At 41.2% G+C, this 21,314-nt stretch overlaps 1 protein-coding gene across 3 annotated transcripts in view; it reads right to left on the reverse strand.

The window, feature by feature from the left end:
* DNAJC1 (DnaJ heat shock protein family (Hsp40) member C1) overlaps positions 1-21,314 on the reverse strand; it is a 256,895-nt gene that overhangs the window by 177,421 nt on the left and 58,160 nt on the right. Inside the window, exon 1 of one of the 3 annotated variants that reach the window (XR_005217184.1) lies at positions 12,672-12,803. The exons of 1 other annotated variant lie outside the window; for it this stretch is intronic. Coding sequence is in view for 1 of the 2 variants with exons in the window: in XM_037837709.1 (XP_037693637.1) it covers positions 12,672-12,878 (207 nt within the window). In the remaining variant the exon portion in view is untranslated. Of the gene's footprint in view, positions 1-12,671; positions 13,269-21,314 lie in introns of those variants that run through there. One more of the 3 variants, XM_037837709.1, reaches the window with a different exon arrangement.

Below are 21,314 nucleotides of genomic sequence, written 5' to 3' on the forward strand. Positions count from 1 at the left end.
TAGCACTAAAAATAATAATTATAAAAGAAAGATACGCTGCTTTTGAGAACCTTACAAGGTGGAAGTAGCACTGCAAGTACTCCAGGAACTTCCTCCTAAACGCCACTCCAATTATGAATCGATGGTAAGATCTAGAGAGAAAAAACTATGAAAATATGCCCTAATCAAACACTAGCTAAGTGTCTCTGTACACGGAAAGAGTGGAAGCTTGGAGGCAAGGCTCGGGCTCCAGGCCCGGACGCGGGCAGGAGACCAGGTGTCGGGCCCGCTGGCGTGGAGGCGCGTCCTCTCCAGGAGACGCACGGGGCCCCCCGCGGGACAAGGGCCGCCCCCAGGCTGCAGCCCGGAAAGCGGGGCGGTCAGCGCCAGGGAAGGCGGCAGGCGCCACCGGGAAGGCCCTGAGAGGGGTGGCCGCAGGGGCCCACGGAGAGACGCCCACCCGGGAGGGGCCCCCCATTACAACCCCACCTACAGACACAGCATCTCAGTCACGGAAGGAGACGTCACGTCTCCCCCGGCTGAGCCGCTTCCGCGCAATCCCTCCTGGAAAGCCCGGGCCTCAAACAGCTTGGAGCAGACCCGGGCCCGGCCTGGGCGGCCCAAGTACTCCCGGGGCCAGGCTCCCAGGCCGCGCGCCCCACAGCCCCACAGCCCCACAGGCCTTCTGTCGAGGTGCAGACGCGGCCTGGGGCTGCCCCCGACGAGCCCAGGGCATGAGGTGGGCGCCTCCGCCGCGCCCGGCAGCTCCACGCAGCCATAACCGCGTCTCGCGTCTCTCTCGGTGAGTCTCCCTTGGCGAGTCGCTCTCGGTGAGGCCCGCGGGTCGTGCCACCTACACCCAAAGCAAGAATCGGCCTCACGTCCCGGGGCTGCTTATTTTAATATACTCGAATCTATAAATTGAAAGGACATACCCACTGCCATTTTGGAGCAGGAAAAAAATTAAAAGTAGCAAGGATTTTATACTAAAATGTCCTGAGTTAACGGGTCATATAAGCCAAACTTCTAAAAACCTGTTTATTTTTTTCTCCTAACACCCCTACCGCTGTGAGAAGAAACAACGAATTATGCCCCGTATGCGTTTTATTAACGGCATTTCAGAAAAACGCTGTGATTCAGAGGGCATGGCTGTGCAGGGGTGCTCCAGAAGAAGACTGCTGGTGAGGCTGCAGCTGGGAGTAAGTCTTGTGCCTCGGGCTTTGCCTAAGCGTGGACTCCGCCAGCACCGCCGTCCCATCCGGCAGGCTGGGGTGCTGCAAGCGGGGGACCAGGCAGACACGGCCAGGGCGCTTCAACCTCAGGACCCTGCGACGGCTTCTTAACGTTTTGTCGTCGTTGTCGTTTCCCTCAACATAGAATTTTTAACATCTCTGACCTCAGTGCAGTTTTTCTTGTACCAGGTCTACTTAAAACAACAAAAATTAGGGGTAAGAACTGTCAAAATAAAAATCTACTACTTCTCAACTACTGATGAAATTGCAAAAGAAGACAAAGGTAAAAAGATTGGTAATTAATTATTCCATCCTAAACAAAGTAGTAGTCTGTAGGAATTATGTAGAGGTAAAAGGGGCAGCTAGTAAAAAAAGGATAATTTTGGAGTCTCTGATTGGTATTATAAAGAGCCAAGAGACTGGCACACAAATAGAACTGCATCCGGAAATCTCTTTTTAAAATCATTTAATTAAAGGTATTCTGATAATGAAAATAGATGACAGCAGAGAATAAAGTGACTATTTCATAGCTGGCAATATATTAGATGGATGAGTATCCGAATAAATAGGGACAAAGGGCAACCTCAAAGTTAAAATTACAAAGTAGTAACACTGTAATTTCTTGGTCAAAGCATCATTAAAGACTTCATATATTATGTTAATAAACAACACTTAAAAGAATCATAAAATACAATAGGCAAGTCAGTAAGAGTAAATGCCCAACTTGAATTAACTGTCTGCCTGAAAGCCACGTAAGTTCAATGTCCCTAGAAAGCACCTCGTACCACAGCCATCCCAGGCAAAGAAAAGCCAGGGCAGGTGCGCAGAGGCCCGGGGGATGGCACCTACCTCAGCTGGAACCACCAGAAAACTAAACCAACAGCAAAACCACACTGGCATGGAAGTTCTACATGTTCAAGGAGCCTGAAGTGTGCAGCCTGCTCTCACATGTTCAGAAGCTAGACAGATGATAGAATGATATGGCAAAGGTGGCAAAATGTTAAAATTGGTGGATTTGGGTATCTGGAGGGCAGGGTGTTTCGAAGTTCTCTGTATAGGGTTTGTATTATTTTTGCAACTGTCCTGTAAGTTTGAAATTATTTTTTTTAAGTTAAAAAATAAAAACCCACTGGGTTAAAATACAAAAAGAAAAAAAAAATTGAAAACTACAAACTATTTCCCTGAAAAATGGAAACAGTAACCAGTGACTTTATTGGAAAACATGCAGATATCTCTAAATAACATAGAAATGCTAATTTGCTGAGGCTATGCTGTCCAATACAGGAGCTGACAGCCATAACTGAGAACTTAATGAGCTAGTGCAACTGAGAAACTAAATTTTTAATTTTAATTACAGTAATTTGTATTTAAATTTAAAAACTGATACCCTATTCAGGTTACTGGAAAACTTTTAAGTATATTTGTAACAATTTGGGTATGTGAATGAATGCACTTTTGAACTGTATATTTTCTGAAATCTAAACACCTATCATGTATTTTCAATCCAAATTTAGCATCCAATTTGAACTGTGGTAGATGTATAAATATAAAATTCACACCAAATATTAAAGACCTGCTAGAAAAAGCTAGAATGTGAAATGTCTCATCAATAATTTTTAAAATTTGTTCACATGTTGAAATAATATTTTTATATACCGGGTTAAATAAAACATTAAAATTAATTTTACCTGTTTCTGTTTTACTTTTTAATGTGGCTTCTAGAAAATTTAAAATTACATCTGTTTGCATTAAGTATCTATTACACATTGCTACTCTAAGGAATCAATGGCTTGAAAACATCTGTCATATGTCAAAAAATCTGAAATACCCATCAGTCAGGATTATAAGCAAAATATCAACTTATCTCCTAGTGTGACAAAATATGACTTTAAGCTACCCAGAATTTATATATTTAAGCATTCCAAAGTCATCTGTTTCCTCTCCATACAGAGGACTGTCATAGCTCATGAAAGTACTCTGCATTACTGCCACCTCCGGCAAAGCTGAAGTCATCCCTCCATCCGGGGAGTAAGTAACCAAGTCACTGCACCTGCTGATGCATCAAAGCCTGCCGGATTCCTTCTTCAAAGGCATGCTTCCATCACAGCATCCAGATACGCTCACCAATGTGTTAAATAATGTTTTGCTTCTATGAGAGCTAAATAAGGATCTTTAGTATTGAAAAAATTTTGATAAGACTAGTTTTACAGGACAATTTTATGTTTAAATACTTATACACTCATAAATTTTCCAATGGAAGGAAAACATAGAACTGCCTATCTTAGCAGTGTCTTTCCAACCTCCTCCATGAACATTTGTGGGGCACGGTGCAACCCCAGGCAGGCCGCTGGAGGAGGGCTCCCCATCTCCATGCACTTGCTTGCAGGGCACCAACCGGGAAGCCCCTTCTAAAGGTCCCCACCTAACATTTCAAAAAATCTCTGACCCATGTTTTATTTTCATCTGATCCGTACTTTATTCTTATTTATGCCTACAGTTGTGAAAATACAACCCCTCAACATTTTTTAATGGCGATATCCAAAAAAGGCCACAAGATGGGGATATTACTCCGTTGCCACTACTACTGAATTTACACATTTTGGGGGGCATGTTTCCCTCTCCCTGTGTGTTTCTTACTTTCTCCTTCAGTGGTATTCTCACTACTGCCTTGATCCCTAATATGTATTAGGCTTCAACTGGCTTTAATACAGGAATATTTAATACAGGAATATTACGCAATAGATACTTAAGTTTATGATCACTGACTTTAATATTAAAAAAGCATGCAGATATTTGGAATATTCTCTTCTGGCTCAATATTTTTCCTCGTCTCTAAAACTAAGATAATTTTTATTTACATGATTTTTTTTCTCCTGTAGACAAAAATTCTTTAATAACAAGGTAATAAGTATTCCAACAGCCATCTACTCAAATGATTTTACTCAAGAGATTTTATCCAAAAATCCAGGCAACCTCAAAGTTGAAAGGCTATAGATTTACTTCATGTTGACGTAGTCAAAACTTCTCTGGAACTCTTCTTTTGGAAAAATCTTAAGATGCAGTTTACGCACCTTACATGAAAACTTACTCAGATCTCTTTAGCTATACAAACTGAATTTACCAAGCTTGCTAACCCAATTTAGCCACTAAATTTAGCTCTAAAAGAATATTAGCTAGAGCCAAGAATCAAATCATCTTAAAGAAATTTACTATCAATGCAGATAATCTGCAGGCTTTGAAGACAATTCAAACACGAAGCTTCAATTATATTTTGAGTGACAGTAGCATTTGAAAAAGTGTGAAGCTTTCCATGATAACTACTTTCAAGACCAATCTAATTTACTTTAAGTCAAGCCCTATATACTTTCAAAGGTGCAATACACAAAGTCACACAGTAACCATGTACACCTGTCACAGACTGATGCACGTCCCCCACAGAGACAAGGGCAAGTCCTAACCCTTGCTGCGTGGGTGTAAGCCCACTTATAGATGGGGCCTCTGAGGGTGCGACTAGTTAAAGAGAGGCCTCGCTCAATCGGGGTGGGCCTGGGTACTTGGAGGCAGAGGAAAGGCAGACCCAGGGAGTAGGGGACAGATGAGGCGAGATGGCCGTGGGACGGACACAGAGACAAATGGTGGATCACTGGCAAGTCACCACCAGGATGCTAAAGACTTCAGAGAAATTGTGGTCCTGCCAACAAGCTGACTTTGGACTTCTAGCCTCCCAAACTTGAGATGAATAAATTCCTTGAGACAATACCACCCAGCCTGTGGTATCTGTTACAGCAGTGCTGGCACTCTAAAGCCATAACCAATACAGAACCGCACCACATGGCACTCAGTGGAACGTCATCAAATGTCTAAACAAAAACTCTTTATTTAAACACAGGAAATCTACCTCCTACAACAGACAGAAGATCTTACACACTACAGGAAATGGTGTAATTAACAACTAGTAAAAACACAATAGCTAGTCATCCTACATTATATTTCATATATTATTAATTTCCATACATCAAATTTACTAGTCCAAAACACCACTTAAAATCAGAAAAGAATCTAAATGCTAATCTTTTACCTGTTAAATAAAAATGTGGTAATTGAAAAGAACTGCTAATAGGATTGGCTTTTTGGAAAAAAATTCCAAAGGTCAGCAGCTTTTTGGTAATGTGCAAATTCAATTGGTCTTAAGTTGCCACGTTAGTGGTATAAATAAAGTCCTTAAGGATCGGCTAGAAACAAGAAGCCTCTACCTTCCTTAGTAGACACGTATATGTATCCTAAGATTTCTCGATGGTCTTTTCAGATCTTTGCAGTAGATGACAACAATGATCTTTTTTCTAGTTTTAAATCATTTTGACCACTGCCCATAACTATACATGCTGCTTTTAAAATTCTTGTACCTTCTAGAATCAGGAGTTACATGCATTCCAGAATTGGTTTAACTAGGAAATTGATCTCTTTTAAAATTCTAGTATTTGCTTTCGTAGGATTTTAATATTGAATCTTTTCCATTTCAATATTGCTGCTTATACTATATGTCCTTTAATTCTTGATTTTAGACTCTTAACTTTAATATTTAACAATTCAAATTGTATTAGCTGATGGTATAGCTTAAGAGAACTTTATACCTATAGCCTCAATAAAATGGGGATCCCTCTAATAATGAAGAATTTGGTCTTTAACCAGAAATGTAGAATGTGGCATGCCCTTGCTTTTGCAACATGCCTGAGTACACATCAGATTCCTGGTGCTGGGTGGCATTAATCAGAAACACTGAATAAGTGAATGGATCCTAACCTTATTTAATTTAGTATAAAGGAGGGTAGGGAATGAGACCCAAATTCTAGATTATATTTCTGATTAATTCCCAGGGACACTCTTAGACAAAAAAAAAAATTATTTCTGTAAATACAAGGAATATCTCAAATCCCAAATATTTAGATCTGAAAATGGAAAACTATGATGTTATTTAAAACACAGTAGTCATATTTTTCTGCATTAGTACAGAATCCATCTTCACAAATAACTGTTTTGATGAAAACAAAGGTTTTTAAAAATACATATGGCTATAGTGTCATTAGCAAATGGCCCAGGTTGTGCTTCCCCCAGCCAGAAGTCTCTCGTTTCACCCAACTCCTTTCTTTCCATCTCTGCACAATTCAACTGGAAGGAAGGCTTTGGCATCATTTTTAACTATAGGTGGAATTAATGGGTGTCAGTACCACCCAAATAGAACAAAACATGCCCAACTTAGGAAAAGGTTCCCAAGACCATACCAGTGTATAGAATAAGTGGTTCGTTGTAGAAACATAAAGTGGAGACGAGGCTCAATATAGACAGTAGGCATTTTATCCGACTACTGTGTCAGTGGTACTTATAATTGCTCCATAAGTTCTCTCACCAATCGTCATGTCAAATATTTCCCCATCTCCATCTCATCCTCTCTTTCATTCCCATCACTGAATAAAACAAGTAATTTTGAAATTCACCACACTGCACCAACCACTAGGAAAAGTGACCGAAAATAAAATTTTTAAATATATCTCTAAGAATAATGTAATAACACAATTCTACTTTTCCAGTTCAACTTGGGCTATACAGTCTTGAGTAAGAAAAGATAAAGTATTCTAAGAGTATCCTCATGATCAACATAAAGAAAAAAAGGAACAGGATACAAGGAGAACAAATCCATCAGCTCTAGAAAATATGTGACAAAATTTTCACAACAGACTTGCTTTTACCCATAAAATATAGTCAGGCAACCTCCACTAAGCAGTGTGTACATAAGAAAAGTAAACTAATTTGAGGATAATCTAATGCAAAGATGTATACCAATTAAATAAGTATTTATTCAGTTCTAACTCTAGGCATTTGTTCTAGTTTGCTAATGCTGCAGAATGCAAAACACCAGAGACAGATTGGCTTTTATAAAAAGGGGGTTTATTTGGCTACACAGTTACAGTCTTAAGGCCATAAAGTGTCCAGGGTAATACATCAGTAATCGGGTACCTGCACTGGAGGATGGCCAATGGTGTCCGGAAAACCTCTGTTAGCTGGGAAGGCACGTGGCTGGCGTCTGCTCCAAAGTTCTGGTTTCAAAATGGCTTTCTCCCAGGACGTTCCTCTCTAGCAAGCTTGCTCCTCTTCAAAACGTCACTCACAGCTGCACTCCCTTTCCTCTCCTTGAGCCAGCTCATTCATATGGCTCCACTGATCAAGGCCCACCCTGAATGGGCGGGGCCACGCCTCCAAGAAAATATCCCATCAGTTATCGTCCACAGTTGGGTGGGGCGCATCTCCATGCAAACAACCTAATTCAAACGTTCCAACTTAATCCCCACTATTATGTCTGCCCCACAAGATTGCACCAAAGAATATGGCTTTTTCTGGGGGACATAATACATTCAAACCGGCACAGCATTATATATTCCTACATTAGAAATATTAATAACTGGGCAGTTAGCTACAATTCCAGATTTTGTATTAACTCCCTCCCTGCAAATTAACAAATAATTTTGGATTCTACAATAAAAATTGGGAAGCTATTATTACACAACATACATTTACAAAGGAATAAACTCAATAAAGACTAAATTATACCCAACTAACACCCAAGCTCAGTAGAATCCATCACAAGAATCACAGTGCAGTGTCACCAGTCATCTATAAAAGAGACCACATCCCTTATCTTTAAAAACAGCTTTGATGGGGTTTGATAAGGCCCCATTAATGACTTTCTTTTTCTCATCCGAAAAGCAGAGGACACAGAGCCAATCTGCTTGAGATCAAATATCACTATATTTGCTAAGTCCCAATAAAGCTACTGGAGAACTTGGCAGATGTGTGCCCTCTCCCGTGCAGTCCAGGCAGAGACAGCTCACTCAGAGAAGCCCGGGGCAGGGAGGGGCCGAGAAGACCTGCTTTCCAATACACACAGCTCTGCTGCTGATTAGCTTCCCCTAGTCAAGCAAAACTCCTTCAGGAAAGATGAAAGAGACAGGGCAAGAAATGAACAATGTTTCTTCAGGGAAATCACTCCCCACCCTGATATGGGATGAGGGACAATAACTGTCCCTCTCCGAAAAAGGCTGCTATTCTGCACATTTGAAAATACAGCTTAAAAGAACTTAAAATGTTCATTAATTCTGATCAAAAAATTAAAAACCAAATATTTGTTAAGCATATATCATTTAACAATAGCTTTTCTTCTGTTAACCAAGTTTCAGCATTCATTAGAATGTAGAATAAGGTTATAAACAAGCAATAAAAAGAATCACATTTTCTAGCTATATTTATAGGAGTTTGCAATGACTGTTATCACGAAGACTTTAACTCTGCCTTTATCAGACAGAAGACACTTAAAATTTAAGAGAGCTTAGTTTGTCATGATTTCAACTCAGATTTTTTAATGTATCAGATTATTTACTTATTTAATAAATAACAACAAATAATAATTATTTACTGTTAGCTAGAAAACTGGACAAAGTATAAGGAAAGTCATGGCCCTAAAGAATAGCCACTGGCCCCACAAGAAATATGGGTATTCAAGGAGCTGTTAGGTAATACAGAAAATACTGCATGGAAACCTAGAATTTGTTACTAATGAAAGATATTTCAATAAAACATCTTTTTTTTTCCTCCTACACTCCCCTCATCTTCCGACCCAGCTCCTCGGAAAAGATGCAATATCCAAATAGCACTAGGAACCACTAAAGTCATTCCAAAAATAGGCTCAACCTTCTCCATATGCCCTCTCCTAGACTTCAGGGGTTCCCTCCCAGACTTCTAGAACAGAACCAACCCAAACTCCAGGAATACACAAAAAGGATTCCTTCACTGTACGGGGGTTGTGAAAGGGATGGGAGAGAAAGAGAGAAGAGTGATCACCTATTAAGTAAAAGTTATTAAGTACTCATTTTGGGAATTAAACTTCAATTGTACAATGCTTATATTTTTTCATTCAATAAATATGTAAATGTCTACTATGCAGCTAACTATGAAGTATATAAATAAGGAAGATGCCATCTGTCCTAGAAATGAGGTGACTAACTCGCCGTAAAGCCAGGCAGTGGCCTGGTCCAAGTTCTAAAAGTCATCTCCTCTTCTGATTATGGAGCTGAGGGAGTGCTGCACCACCTACCTTAGAGCTGGCAGATAAGAACCTGAAAGAGATGCCACAGTCAGCCACCGCCAGCCCTGGCTTCTAGTTTGGGCTACGGATCTCTCAAAAGAATCTTCTATATTAATTGTCTCCAATTTCCTTCGTTCTCACTTGATGCCACTAAAAGCAGACTACTGATCTCACCACTCCGATGAAACAGCTCTTGTTGAGCTAGCCAACAGTCACTCCTCAGAACTCATCTCATTTGAACCATCATCAGTATTTAACCCAGCTAACAGCTTTCTCCTCTTTGAAATGCTTTCTTCCCTTGACTTGAAGGAGACCATTCTTCCTTGGCCTGGCTCCTACCTCACTGGCTGCTCCTTCTCCGTCCCCTTCACTGGTGCCTCCTCATCTCCCTGACTCTTCAAGTTTGGAGTTCCCAATATTTAGTCCCCAGGCCTCTTCTCATCTCCTTTTACATTCACTCCCTAGGTGAATCATCCAGTTTGGGGGCTTCAAATGACCTTCTAAGTGCCAGGGACTCCCAAATTTATAGCTGCAGCTCAAACCTCCTCCTTTAACTCCAGACCCGTGTAACCAATTGCCTATATGCCAGCTCCACCTGAATGTTTAAAAGACATGGCAAATTCAGCATGGCCAAAAATGGATTCCCGATTTCCCCCCACCAAACCTGCTCCTCTTCCAAGCATCTCAGTAAGTGGCAATTGCGGAGGCCAAAATCTTTAGAATTATCCTCATGTCTTTTTCTCTTGCATCCCGTATTCCAACCATCAGTAAAATCCTGTCCCCTCTACATTCAAAAAAAAAAATCCAAAATCTAACCACTCCATACCACCTCCACTGCTACCAGCTAGATCTAAGCCACAATTCTCCTAAATAATGACTGACAGACTATCCTCAACACAACAAAGTGGATTTGAAATTTCAGTCAAATCACATCCCTCTTCTGTTTGGAACTCCCACTGGATCCCCAACTTCCTTACAAATAAAGGCCAAAGTCCTTACAACGGCCCACAAAGCCGAACCTGATCTGTCCCTGACATCCTGATGACTCTGACTTCATCTCCTACTGCTGTCCTCCACGCTCACACTGCTGAGCCAAGCTGGTGGCCCTGCTGTTCCTCAAACACTGCACAGGTCCTGCCCCCACCCACTGTCACGGGGCCCACTCCCTTACTTCCTTCAGAGGTCTTCCCTGACCTGCTCGTTTACACTGACTTGTTTGGCTGTTTACAACCTGTGCCCCTTACTGGGACATGAGGCTAAGGACATTGTTCTACATCCGTTCCCAGTGCTTAAAATCTAGTAGGTACCAAGTAAATCTCTCTTGAATGAACAAAGGTGATCAGAGCATAAAGCCAGCTCACCCACTTGCCCTGCCCTCAGGAGTCCAGCTAGTCACTCAGAGGCTGGGGGGTTCTGGCTTGAAAGCCACACATTAAGGACCTTGGACATACTCCACTGAGTCTCCCGTCCCCTGGAAGTCTTCCAGGAAGACTCAGTACAAAGTAAAGGGCTTGTTACGATCTATTTCTCAGTTTAGACAAATTTTTTTTTTCCTGGCATTCATTCCAATTTCAACACAGTTGGGTAAAGAAACATAAATTAAAACAATTTTTCTGGATCCTTCTTTCCAAATTCTACGTTAATACAGAATCTTCTCAATTATCTATGCTTCTTTATTTTCCCATCACTGCCCACACATTTAAGTGCCCTACTTGTCCACACTACCTTCTGAACTGCAAATGAAGTTTATGAAATTATAAACGAAAATTCTGTGAGAGTTCACATGCAAAGCTATATTTCATAATCCAGATTTTAAACTACTGAAGGCCCACTTACTTAAATGATTGCTCTTACTAAATTTCTGTATTGTCTAAAAGGTGTGTAGATTTTCCATGAATAATTGGAAAGCATCTCTAAGATCTGTAAGTTATGGACAGTACTTTATTTAACTATAGGATTTGATCATTGATAAATTCTAAACAATCATTCCTGATAGTAAAGGCTTTTAAAAGGCAGTCTTTGGAGTCATAGTTTCACTAATTATTTTTACACACACTGCATGATCATTTCCTTTGAAAATGAGGCATGTTTTGCTTCTATGAGCAGGAAGCAGCCCAGAGTGACATATCACAAACCCAGACAGTTATTACCTAATTGCTTGCACATAAGAACTTGAAGTGTGAAATGCTTACACTTTATAACAAAATGAAAATTGTTAAACTCATGGTGCCATGGCAGCATAGCAATGTTATATTCAATAATGGAATGAAAATGGAATGTTTGAAAATTAAGTTTCCATTTAGTGTAGTTTCAAGAGTTCATGCAAATTTATGATAAAAATTTTTAAAAAGGCCCACTTCATTCCTAAACATGTAGAGTATGCCTTTACTGGCAATTGTTGCTAAGCTTTAATTTTTTTAACCCCCATTAACTACTTAAAGCACTTTATGAAGGGCTCAATCAGATCGTGGGTGAAGACCCCCACAACGCTGACATCGGCAAACTGCCCTGTTCTCCTTGGCCCTAGGCTTCTGAGAGAACTGGGTATTGACCTCCAATCTCCAACGGTAGAAGAAAAAAGAAACGATTTCCCAAATTGTCTCAAGCTAAAAAAGCACAGTAAAGAAAAGGAAAAGAGAACGAAAGAAAGGGAGGACCCTGTGCTTGCTCCTTGGGCTCTTCCTACAAGCGGGACCAATCCAGGCAGGGGCTTCACCTTCCCGGGACGTCTAACCGCGACAGGAACCCCAACCCCGCAGGAGGGAGACCACATCGCAGGCACACGGCGGCCGGGACGCACTCCCGCCTCCCGGAGGGAGAAGAGGCACGGCGGCCACGCCAGGAGGTTAGAGAGTCGACGGGAGGATGAGACCCGGATCCTCCTTCCCGCAAACTGGGGGGCGGGAAGGGAGGAGTAAAGGATCTCCCCACACCACCCTCCCTCCTTTCTGCAACACAGCCCGGGGGAAAGGGTCGTCCTCGGAACTCCAGAGGGAAGGGAAGGTGACCCCTGAGACACAGCCGGTCAACCGGGAAAGGCGGGCAGGCGAAGAACCCTTGATGGCGGGGTCCGGGGAGCCCTGGGGCCGGGAGAACTGGTGTTGGGGTTCGGAGAACCCCGGTGCCGGGGTTCGAGGATCCCTGGTGGCGGCGCCCAGGGTCCGGGGCGCCCTGGTGGCGGGGTCCGGGGAGCCGTGGTGCCTGGGAGCCCTGGTGGCGGCGTCCAGGGTCCGGGAAGCCCTGGTGCCGGGGTCCGGGGAGCCGTGGTGCCAAGGTCTGGGGTGCCCCGGTGCCGGAGTCCCGTGCCCGCGCCGCTCAGGCCTCACCTGCTGCACCCCGAGGAACTGGTAGAAGTTGATCTGCACCTCCTCCACTAGGTCGAACAGCTCCAGGTCCCCGCTCTCCCAGGCGCGCGCCTGGCCCGCGGCCGCCAGCACCAGCACCAGCACCAGCACCGGCACTGGCACCCGCACCGGAGGCGGCAGCGGCCGGGCGGGCAGCGGCGGGGGCCGCAACGGCCTGGGGACCGGCATCGGAGGGGTCGCGGCCTCGCAGCGGAAAGCCGGGACGGGGCGGCCCGGACGCGGCCGGGGGTCGGGGTCGGGGTAGGGCGGCCGCTGTGCTCCGAGTGCCCTCCTAGCCCCGGGCTTGCCAGCAGCTGGGCCAGCACGGGCCCCGACGCCGCACAGGGCAGCAGCTTCCCTCCACCTCAGCCTATCCCAGGCCTCGCTTCCGGTGACGTCACGTCGCCCAGCAACAAGCGGCGAGGGCCGGACCGGAAGTGGAAGCGGCTGGGCCGCTGCGCGCAGGAGACGACGCGCGTGCACGCGGAGCGGACGGCGGGCGGAGAGGCTGCCCAGGAAGCTGGCGGCGCGTGCTGCCGGACGTGCTGACCGTGGCCTCTGCTCCGTACGTTTCGTTAACCCATCGGCTAAGGTCGGGGGAGAGTTGAACGCAGGGTTTAGAAGGAGCAGATCGGTCAGAAGTCCAGGGAGCCCTTTTGAGAGGGTGAAGCAGAAAGGAAACGGAACCAAGACAAAAGCACATTACTAGTTTCTGTTTAAGATTTATAGACTCCTATTAAAAATGGCCACCATGGTAGAATTAACAACGGTGACAGTCTTACAGAAGGAGTAATCGTTCACTTAGTCCCCAGTTGGGGTTACTTTTCTTTCTCAATAAGGTCTGTTTTTAAAGACATGTGCACTAAAAACCTCCTCTCTCCACACTGCCTCACTTCCTAGCCTACGTGGCTTCTTTCAGTCTCTTTAATTATTTTCCTCCACCACAACTGCTTTTCCCTGTGTGAACCTTATGTTCTTCTCGGCCGTCCCACGTTTCTCCTCCTTGATCCCTACTCTTTTTGAAGAGGTAAAAGGGAACAAAAAACATTTGTGTAACTCAGAGTGCTAGCCCAGTTTTGATAGTTTGACTTGTGGTTGTCCCATCTTGGATCCCGCAGGTTAAATCAAGCTCAACAGGGTAATGATAAAGCTACTTTGGCTCTCACAGTAAGAATATATTAAGCTTGATAAAGGTTAGAAAAACACTTGGAAGCAAATCTTACTGAAGAAATCCTAGTGTTGCAGAGATGCTTTCTAATATTTTTTTTTAAAGACACAAATAAATGCAGGTATATTCTGCATATATAAATATATAGAGAGACAGGCTTGAATGAATCGCATTTTCAGTTCGTCATGAGGCTCACCTTTCACAGATACAAGAGCAGGTGTGTTACCTTCTCTGTGTACCCCCAGTGCTGAGAGGTGCACGGCACATGATGGCACTCAGCTGGACCGCACCTCAGGTATACTCCCCACCACATCCTACCCATTCCCCACCACAGTTTTGTTTTTTTAATACATTTTTTTATTGTGAACTTTAACATATATACAAAACAGTGATAACTTTCAAAGTACGATTTAAGAAGTAGTTAGCAAATTTCAAAGAATGTCATGGGTCACAGTTCACAACTTCAGCTATTTCCATTATTGTAAAATATAACATACCTACAGAAAGGTGTTAACATTCACTGTACGGCTCAACAAGCAGTTATGTAGGTAATTTCAAAAACTGTATGGGTTACAGTTCCACAATTTCAGTTCTTTCCTTATTATGCAATATAGACTATATACAGAAAGGTATAGACTGTCAAAGCACAATTCAATGAGTAGCTATAGAGCAAATTTCAAAGGATTTTATAGGTTCAGTGCCACCAGGCTATTTACCTCCTTCCAGCTATTCCAACACCCCAGCATCTAAAAAGTAAATGTATATTTATATAAATTCAGTATTCGTAGACCTTTGTTAAATCTTAAGATTTAACAAATATTCCTGTCACTTAATCCCTTTCTTCATCTTCAGAGGTCTCTAGGCAGTGAGGGCCCACCATAGTTTTTAGTTTATTTTTTGATACATCAGTTCCCTGGAAGTGAAAGCCATCTTTACTCTAAATCAGGTTAATATTTATTTAGTGAGTAAATCAAAATATTATGAAAATAATAAACTTAAGCATCTCTTTTACATAATATCCCATCATTAATCTTAATTTTTCACCTAATTTGATAATTGGGTTAAGGTCAATATAACGTTTGAAACTGGTGTCCTGTCACTATAACCCAAGGAATTTTACCCGGCTCTATTAGACAGACTAGTATCTCCCTCTTGAGCTCTACTCTTACATTGTCCTAGAACCCTAGGGACTTGCTCTATCTAAAGGGAGTCAGTCCTCTTTCAAAGACCGAACTGAAACAACTGGAATTTACTCAGTGTAGCACTCTCTACCCTAAGGCATTAGGTTATTGCTCTTGAAGCTCCATCCTGCCCAGTTCCAATGACACTGGTCCACTCTGAGCTGATGTCCTTGCTGGCCCAGTTCCCTGCACAGACCACCGTGATGTTCTAGTTTGGCATCTTTGTACGTCAGACACTACCCCAAAAGGACGATGCAATGAATAAATCTTTTTTTGCTGAGGCCTGGACTAAATGAACTGACAATCACCAGCTGTTGTCTTCTCTGGTTTACTTTCCTGCATAAAATCCCCACCCCCCCATCCTACCACTGCAAAGGAAACTAGCTCTCCCTAGAAGCAGGAGTCTGCCTCAAAGACCAAGGCCGTCTCTTCCCTCAAGACAGTTACAAGATTTCCGAAGTTGTACCAATAGGAAGCTAAAGTTCTAAATTTAAAACCAATCAAAAGCAGAACTGAATTTCCCAAATTCTGTCAGGGTGAGGCTCTCAGTCAGAAGCCCAGGAGAATCACAGCAGGGGACAGAAAGGAGGCAGAGTGGGCTGAGTCTTACTCATCTGCCCCCCAGTCCTAACTCAGCTCAGGCCCTGACTGGACCAAGGGAATCAGAGTCTCACCCTATTTGCCTATTTTTCTCTCTGGTGGAAAATAACATCATCTCATTGTCTATGGGTCTTTTATATAAAAATGTCTGGCATATGATAAAAAATTATAAGACATGAGAAGAAGCAGAAATATTTGACCAATCAAGAGAAAAAATAGATTAAGATCAGACCCACAGATAAGCCAAATATTGGAGTCCAGATAAGAAATTTAATACAACATAAAAGAGAGAGAGAGATTGTAAAATTAAGGGAAAGTGGAAAATAGATGAAAAGATGCAGAATTTTAGCAACAAAAAAATTGGGATGCAGAAAAAAGAATCAAATGGACAATCCTGAACTAAAAAATACAATTATCTGAAGAACGCACTGGATGGTTTAACAGCAGTGTGGACACAGAAAAAAAGAGATTAGTGAATTTGAAGGCAGGTCAAGAAAAAATACCCAAACTGAAGCACAGATTGGAAAAAGAGTAGAAAGAAAAGAGTAGAGCTTTAAAGGCATGTGGGTCACAGTTAATAAATCTAGCATATATATAATTGAGGCTGAGAAAAAAAGAAAATGAGGCAGAAGCAATATTTGAAAAGATAGTGGCTCAGAAACTAATGAAAGACATAAAACCACACATGCAAAATTTTAAGTCAAAATGATCATAGACTTCAATTTAAGAACCAAAACTATAAAATTCTTATAAGAAAAAGTAATATTAAGTAAATTTTTGTGGCCCTGGGTCAGCCAGGGGTTCGTTCCTTAGATATGACACCAAAAGCATAAGTGACAAAGAAAAATAGATCAATTGAACTTGATCAAAATTAAAAACCTTCATGCTTCAAATGATACCATCATGAAAGTGAAAAGACAACTGACAGAACTGGAGGAAGTATTTGAAAATTATATATCTGATAAGGGACTTATATGCAGAATATGTAAAGAACTCTTACAGCTCAACAACAAAAGACAACCCATTTTAAAAAAATAGGCATATGAAGTGAACAGACATGTCTCCAAAGAAGATGCACAAATGGTCAACAAGCACATGAAAACATTATTAGTCATTAGGGAAATGCAAATAAAAATTACAATGAGATACCATTTCATATCCATTAGGATGGCTATTATTTTTTAAAAAATTCATAAGTGTCCACAAGGATGTAGAAAATTGGAACCTTCATAAATTGCTAATGGAAATGCAAAATGTGCAGCTGCTTTGGAAAACAGTTTGCAGTCCTTAAAAAGTTAAATATAGTTACCATATGACCCAATAATTCCACTCATTGATATATAGTCAAAAGAAATGAAAACTTATGTCCACAAAAAAAAAAAAAACTTGTACATGAAAATTCAAAACAGTATTATTCATAATAACTAAAAAAGTGAAACAATCCAAATGTCTGTCAACTAATGAATGGGTAAACAAAATGTGGCATATCCATACAATGGAATATTATTTGGCAATAAAAAGAAATGAAGTACCAATCCATGCTACATCATGGATGAACCTTGAAAACATTGTGCCAAATAAAAGAAGCCAGTCACAAAAAACCACATAATGTATGATTCCATTTGTATGTGTACAGAATAGGCAAATTTATAGAGACAGAAAGTAGATGAGAGGTTATTTAGGGTTGAGGGTAAGGGAGGTTAGGGATTGATTGCTAATGGATATGGGGTTTCTTTTAGGAGGTGTAAAAATATTCCAAAATCTGATTTTGGTGATGTTGCATAACCCTGTGAGTATAAGTATACTCACAATAAGGGTGTTTAAAAACAGAAAAGGAAAAAAAAGTCCACAGATGCAATAAGCTCAGCAAACCCAAAGTTGGATAAATGCAAAGAAACCATACCTAAGCATATTATAGTTAAATTATAGGAAAGCTCATGAGATGTAGTGATGGTAGTAACTTCAAAGAGAATTTGTAGCCTTAAATGTCTAAAAAAGGAAGGCAGAAAAATGTTGTGCTAAGAGTACAACATAAAGAGCTACACAAATAACAACTGAATAAACTCAGAGTGAAGGTTTCAATGAGGCATTCGACATGGTGCTTAAGCATTGGAGCTGAAAGCACATCAGTTCACATATGGTTAGAGGATTTTTTAAAATTACATCGGTTTGTAGGCTCTAGTGATAACAACGTTCAAGGTGTGATCATGATAACGTGCTGAGATGCATGGGAAGAGAATGCCACTGGCCATGAGGAGACGACGGAGAATCAGGGTGCTGGGAGGAGCTCTGATCTTGGTTTAGAGAAACTTGAATGTCACAATGGCCACTGGCTTCCGGGGTGGCAATTTCATAGACAGCTAGGACTCACTCAGGCTTAAATAAGTGTTATGGTTGAATTGTGCCCCCAAAAAGATACAGTGCAACCCTGACCCCATTACCTCACACTGTGACCTTATTTGGATGGAACTGGCAACTTAAAATGAGGTCATCCTGGAGTAGGGTGAGTCCTAAATCCAATATGGCAGGTGTCTAATAAGAAGGGGAGAAGAGTCACAGAGACAGAGAGAAGATGGCCATGTGTCATCAGAGGCAGAGATTGTTAAACCCCACCCCAAGGAGTACCAAGGATGGCCAGCCACCGCCAGAAGCTGACAGAGAGGCAGGAATGGGTTCTCCCCTGCAGGTTTCAGAGGAATCATGGCCCTGCCAACACTGTGTCTTCAGACTTCTGGCCTCCTAAACCGTGAGTCGACAGATTTCTGTTATTTTGAGCCACCTACTTTGTAGTACCTTTTTACAGCAGCCCCGGGAAACTAAGACAATAAGCCATCTGGTAGTCCCTACCTTAACTTCTGTGAAGGTCAAAATTAACTATATAAAACAGAATTGAATATAATATCCATGATAGCTAAAATCTGAAGCTCTCTTAAAATCAGCATTAGTGGCCTATTCATCTCATGATTCAGAAATGCCTGGTTCTCATTAAGTCTTGACATTTCCTCTTTAGCCCTTTTATGGATATTTCTCCAATATACGAACTTGAAATTCTAAGATACCATTGTTCTTTCATGGAACATGATCTTTACTCAGTAATTCATTCATTCAAATACCTATTCAACAAACTTACACTGAGTTGACAAAGGTTAGAAAAATATTGGTTTGGGAAGCACCTCTTTGGAAAATAATCCCTTTTGTACTGCAGCACTGATTTTAAATCACTTTGAATTTCCTCATAAATAAATTCAGATGTTCTTCATGTTACAAATAATAAACATGTTTCAAACAGATCGACACTATGGTTTTGACTTCTCTGCATAATGTACTATTTACTCAAATTATCTCATAGTGGATAGCAGCACAGATTCTGGAGCCAGGTTGAGTAGGTTTAAATCCCGGCTCTGCATTTCATGGGTGATTGTTATGTCTCACCTGTAAAGCTGGGGTAATAATCTTAACAAAATCAAAAGGTTGTTGCAGGATTGAGATCACTGAAGCCTGGTATATAATAATTGCTGTTTAAACGTTACTTATCTTTTTGTGGAAAGCCTTCATCTACATTGTATTAATGGTTCCATAAATAAATCTTGCCTATTTTTAAATGTCTAGATGTTGTCTCTGAAGGCATGCCAACTTCACTAGAAATATATTCAATCACTTGCTTGCTCAGAATGGTGGGAGACAAGATAATCTTTACAAAATGATGACTGGTTCTAAAAGCTAGCCAGATTAACATTTTATTCTGATGCCACAAAACATATTATTCATGGCTTTCCTGCTAAATTCAGTATAAGATTAAACAATAGATACAGAGTTAAGGGCATGATCCCCCGTTGAACAAAGGGGAGGGAAAGTATTCACAGTCAACTATTTATTCCCTAAAGACTCTGATCATTCTTGGTTTACTGTGAAGTAGCTTGGTGTTTTTAGATTATTATGTTTTCCGATTTACGTAGACTTTAAGGTGTCACTATAAATCCATGCTAAAGTTTCTTCTAACGTCTTCCATAGATCCAGAGCCATCATTAATTTTTCAAAGGTTTCTAGTGACTCACTCAAATGACTTTCTATAATTTGAAAATTAGTTCTCCTTTTTCCACTATCCCACCAATACTCTCTCCTACCAGCTCCTCGATTCAGCTGGAGCACGGCAATTGTATTTTCCTCATATACAAAGGCACCAATTAGCCTGCGGAAGAAAAATTTAACAGATCTGTTCATCATCTATTCTTCCAGGCTGAACAGCTTGGTTTTGGCATTCTGCCGTGGAGCCCTAATCTTGTTTGCGATGCCAAATTGGAACACAAAGAAAAACAATATAAAGTTGCTGCTCACCCAATCAATAGGCCACTGCTAAAGCATTTGTATATGAAGAAATTGCCAGCCTCAGAAATACCTATTATTAAATTTATTAAAAGGGGGCAACATTTTTCAGAACACTGAATTAGCATATGATCAACATGGAAACAAACAGCGATAGATTAAGGAAAATGTAGCTACAAATGGTAAGAAATGGGAAATTTAAATTTGTTGCCCTAAATATGAATGTGGTATCACACACATTTTACCAAGCTATGTAGCCCATTCCTGCCCCCCTTTTTCCAATTTCTAATGCTCTGTTATTTATTTACCACAGAGTGATTTTAGTGCCAAAACTTCATAATTAAACTCTCCTGACTTCTAAAAACTTAATAGTAATTCCACCACCAGGGGGCAAAGAACATTTTATGGGCAAAGAATATTTTTAACATTCTAAAAGAATTATCTTGTGTGAATATAATTTTTTTTGTTTTTGTTTTTAGTCAGAATTTCAATAGCTTCAAAGGGATACTGCTTCTAAACTAAATTTTTAAATTTAAGGAAGAATTACGTTTATAAAAGGGGAAAATGTACTAGAAACCATTTAGCTGCTTGGCTGCCCTTCCATTGACTATAGTTTTTAGATGCTTTAAAGGAACTTACCCGCCCCCACTCATTTTTCCATTTTCTTTCATCTATTTTCACATGAGGAAGAAAACACAGACTTGAACTTTTTAAATGCTAATCTAGACTTTCTCTATGGTTGACATTTATTTTGCTTTTAGTACAGGGTGTCTTTTGACCAATAGTTTCCTAAACATGTATTTCAGCTCTACTTTTTGATAACCTGATGTGCTTAACTCTTTTACCTCCTCCTAAAATCAGTTTTGACTCCTGTTTTTTGACTAATACCTTGCTATTTGTTAATTTTATAACTGTGAAAGATAATAATAACTGCTAAGCATATCAAATCACAAATTATCTTTTCTAGATCTTGATATCACTGAACTTACCTTGTGAAGGGACAGAGTGGTAAATAATCAATACACAAACAAAATTATCCATTTTGGTTATTTCTGACTTGTAATTTGTAAGAATTTTGGAAACGGAAGCAAAAGTGAGAATTTTTAAGTGAAGGTATCTGTGGGTAGGAAAATAACCTCGTTTTCTTCCTCCCAGCTTCTTTTCTTTGCCTTCTTCCTGCTCCTGAGGACCTCCGGGGGCCACATTTCCCAGAATCAATTATAGAGGCACCTGTATTTCAAAACAGGGCTGCAGGAGAGCGAGGCCGCCTGGTGCCCGCCCCCGCCCGCGGCCTGCACCTGCTGTCCAGCCGGGCGATGGCGGGGGAGCAGGAGCACTGCAGAAAGCACCGAG

This window comes from Choloepus didactylus, chromosome 5 (assembly GCF_015220235.1).
Source record: "Choloepus didactylus isolate mChoDid1 chromosome 5, mChoDid1.pri, whole genome shotgun sequence".
NCBI classification, from domain to species: Eukaryota; Metazoa; Chordata; class Mammalia; order Pilosa; family Megalonychidae; genus Choloepus; species Choloepus didactylus.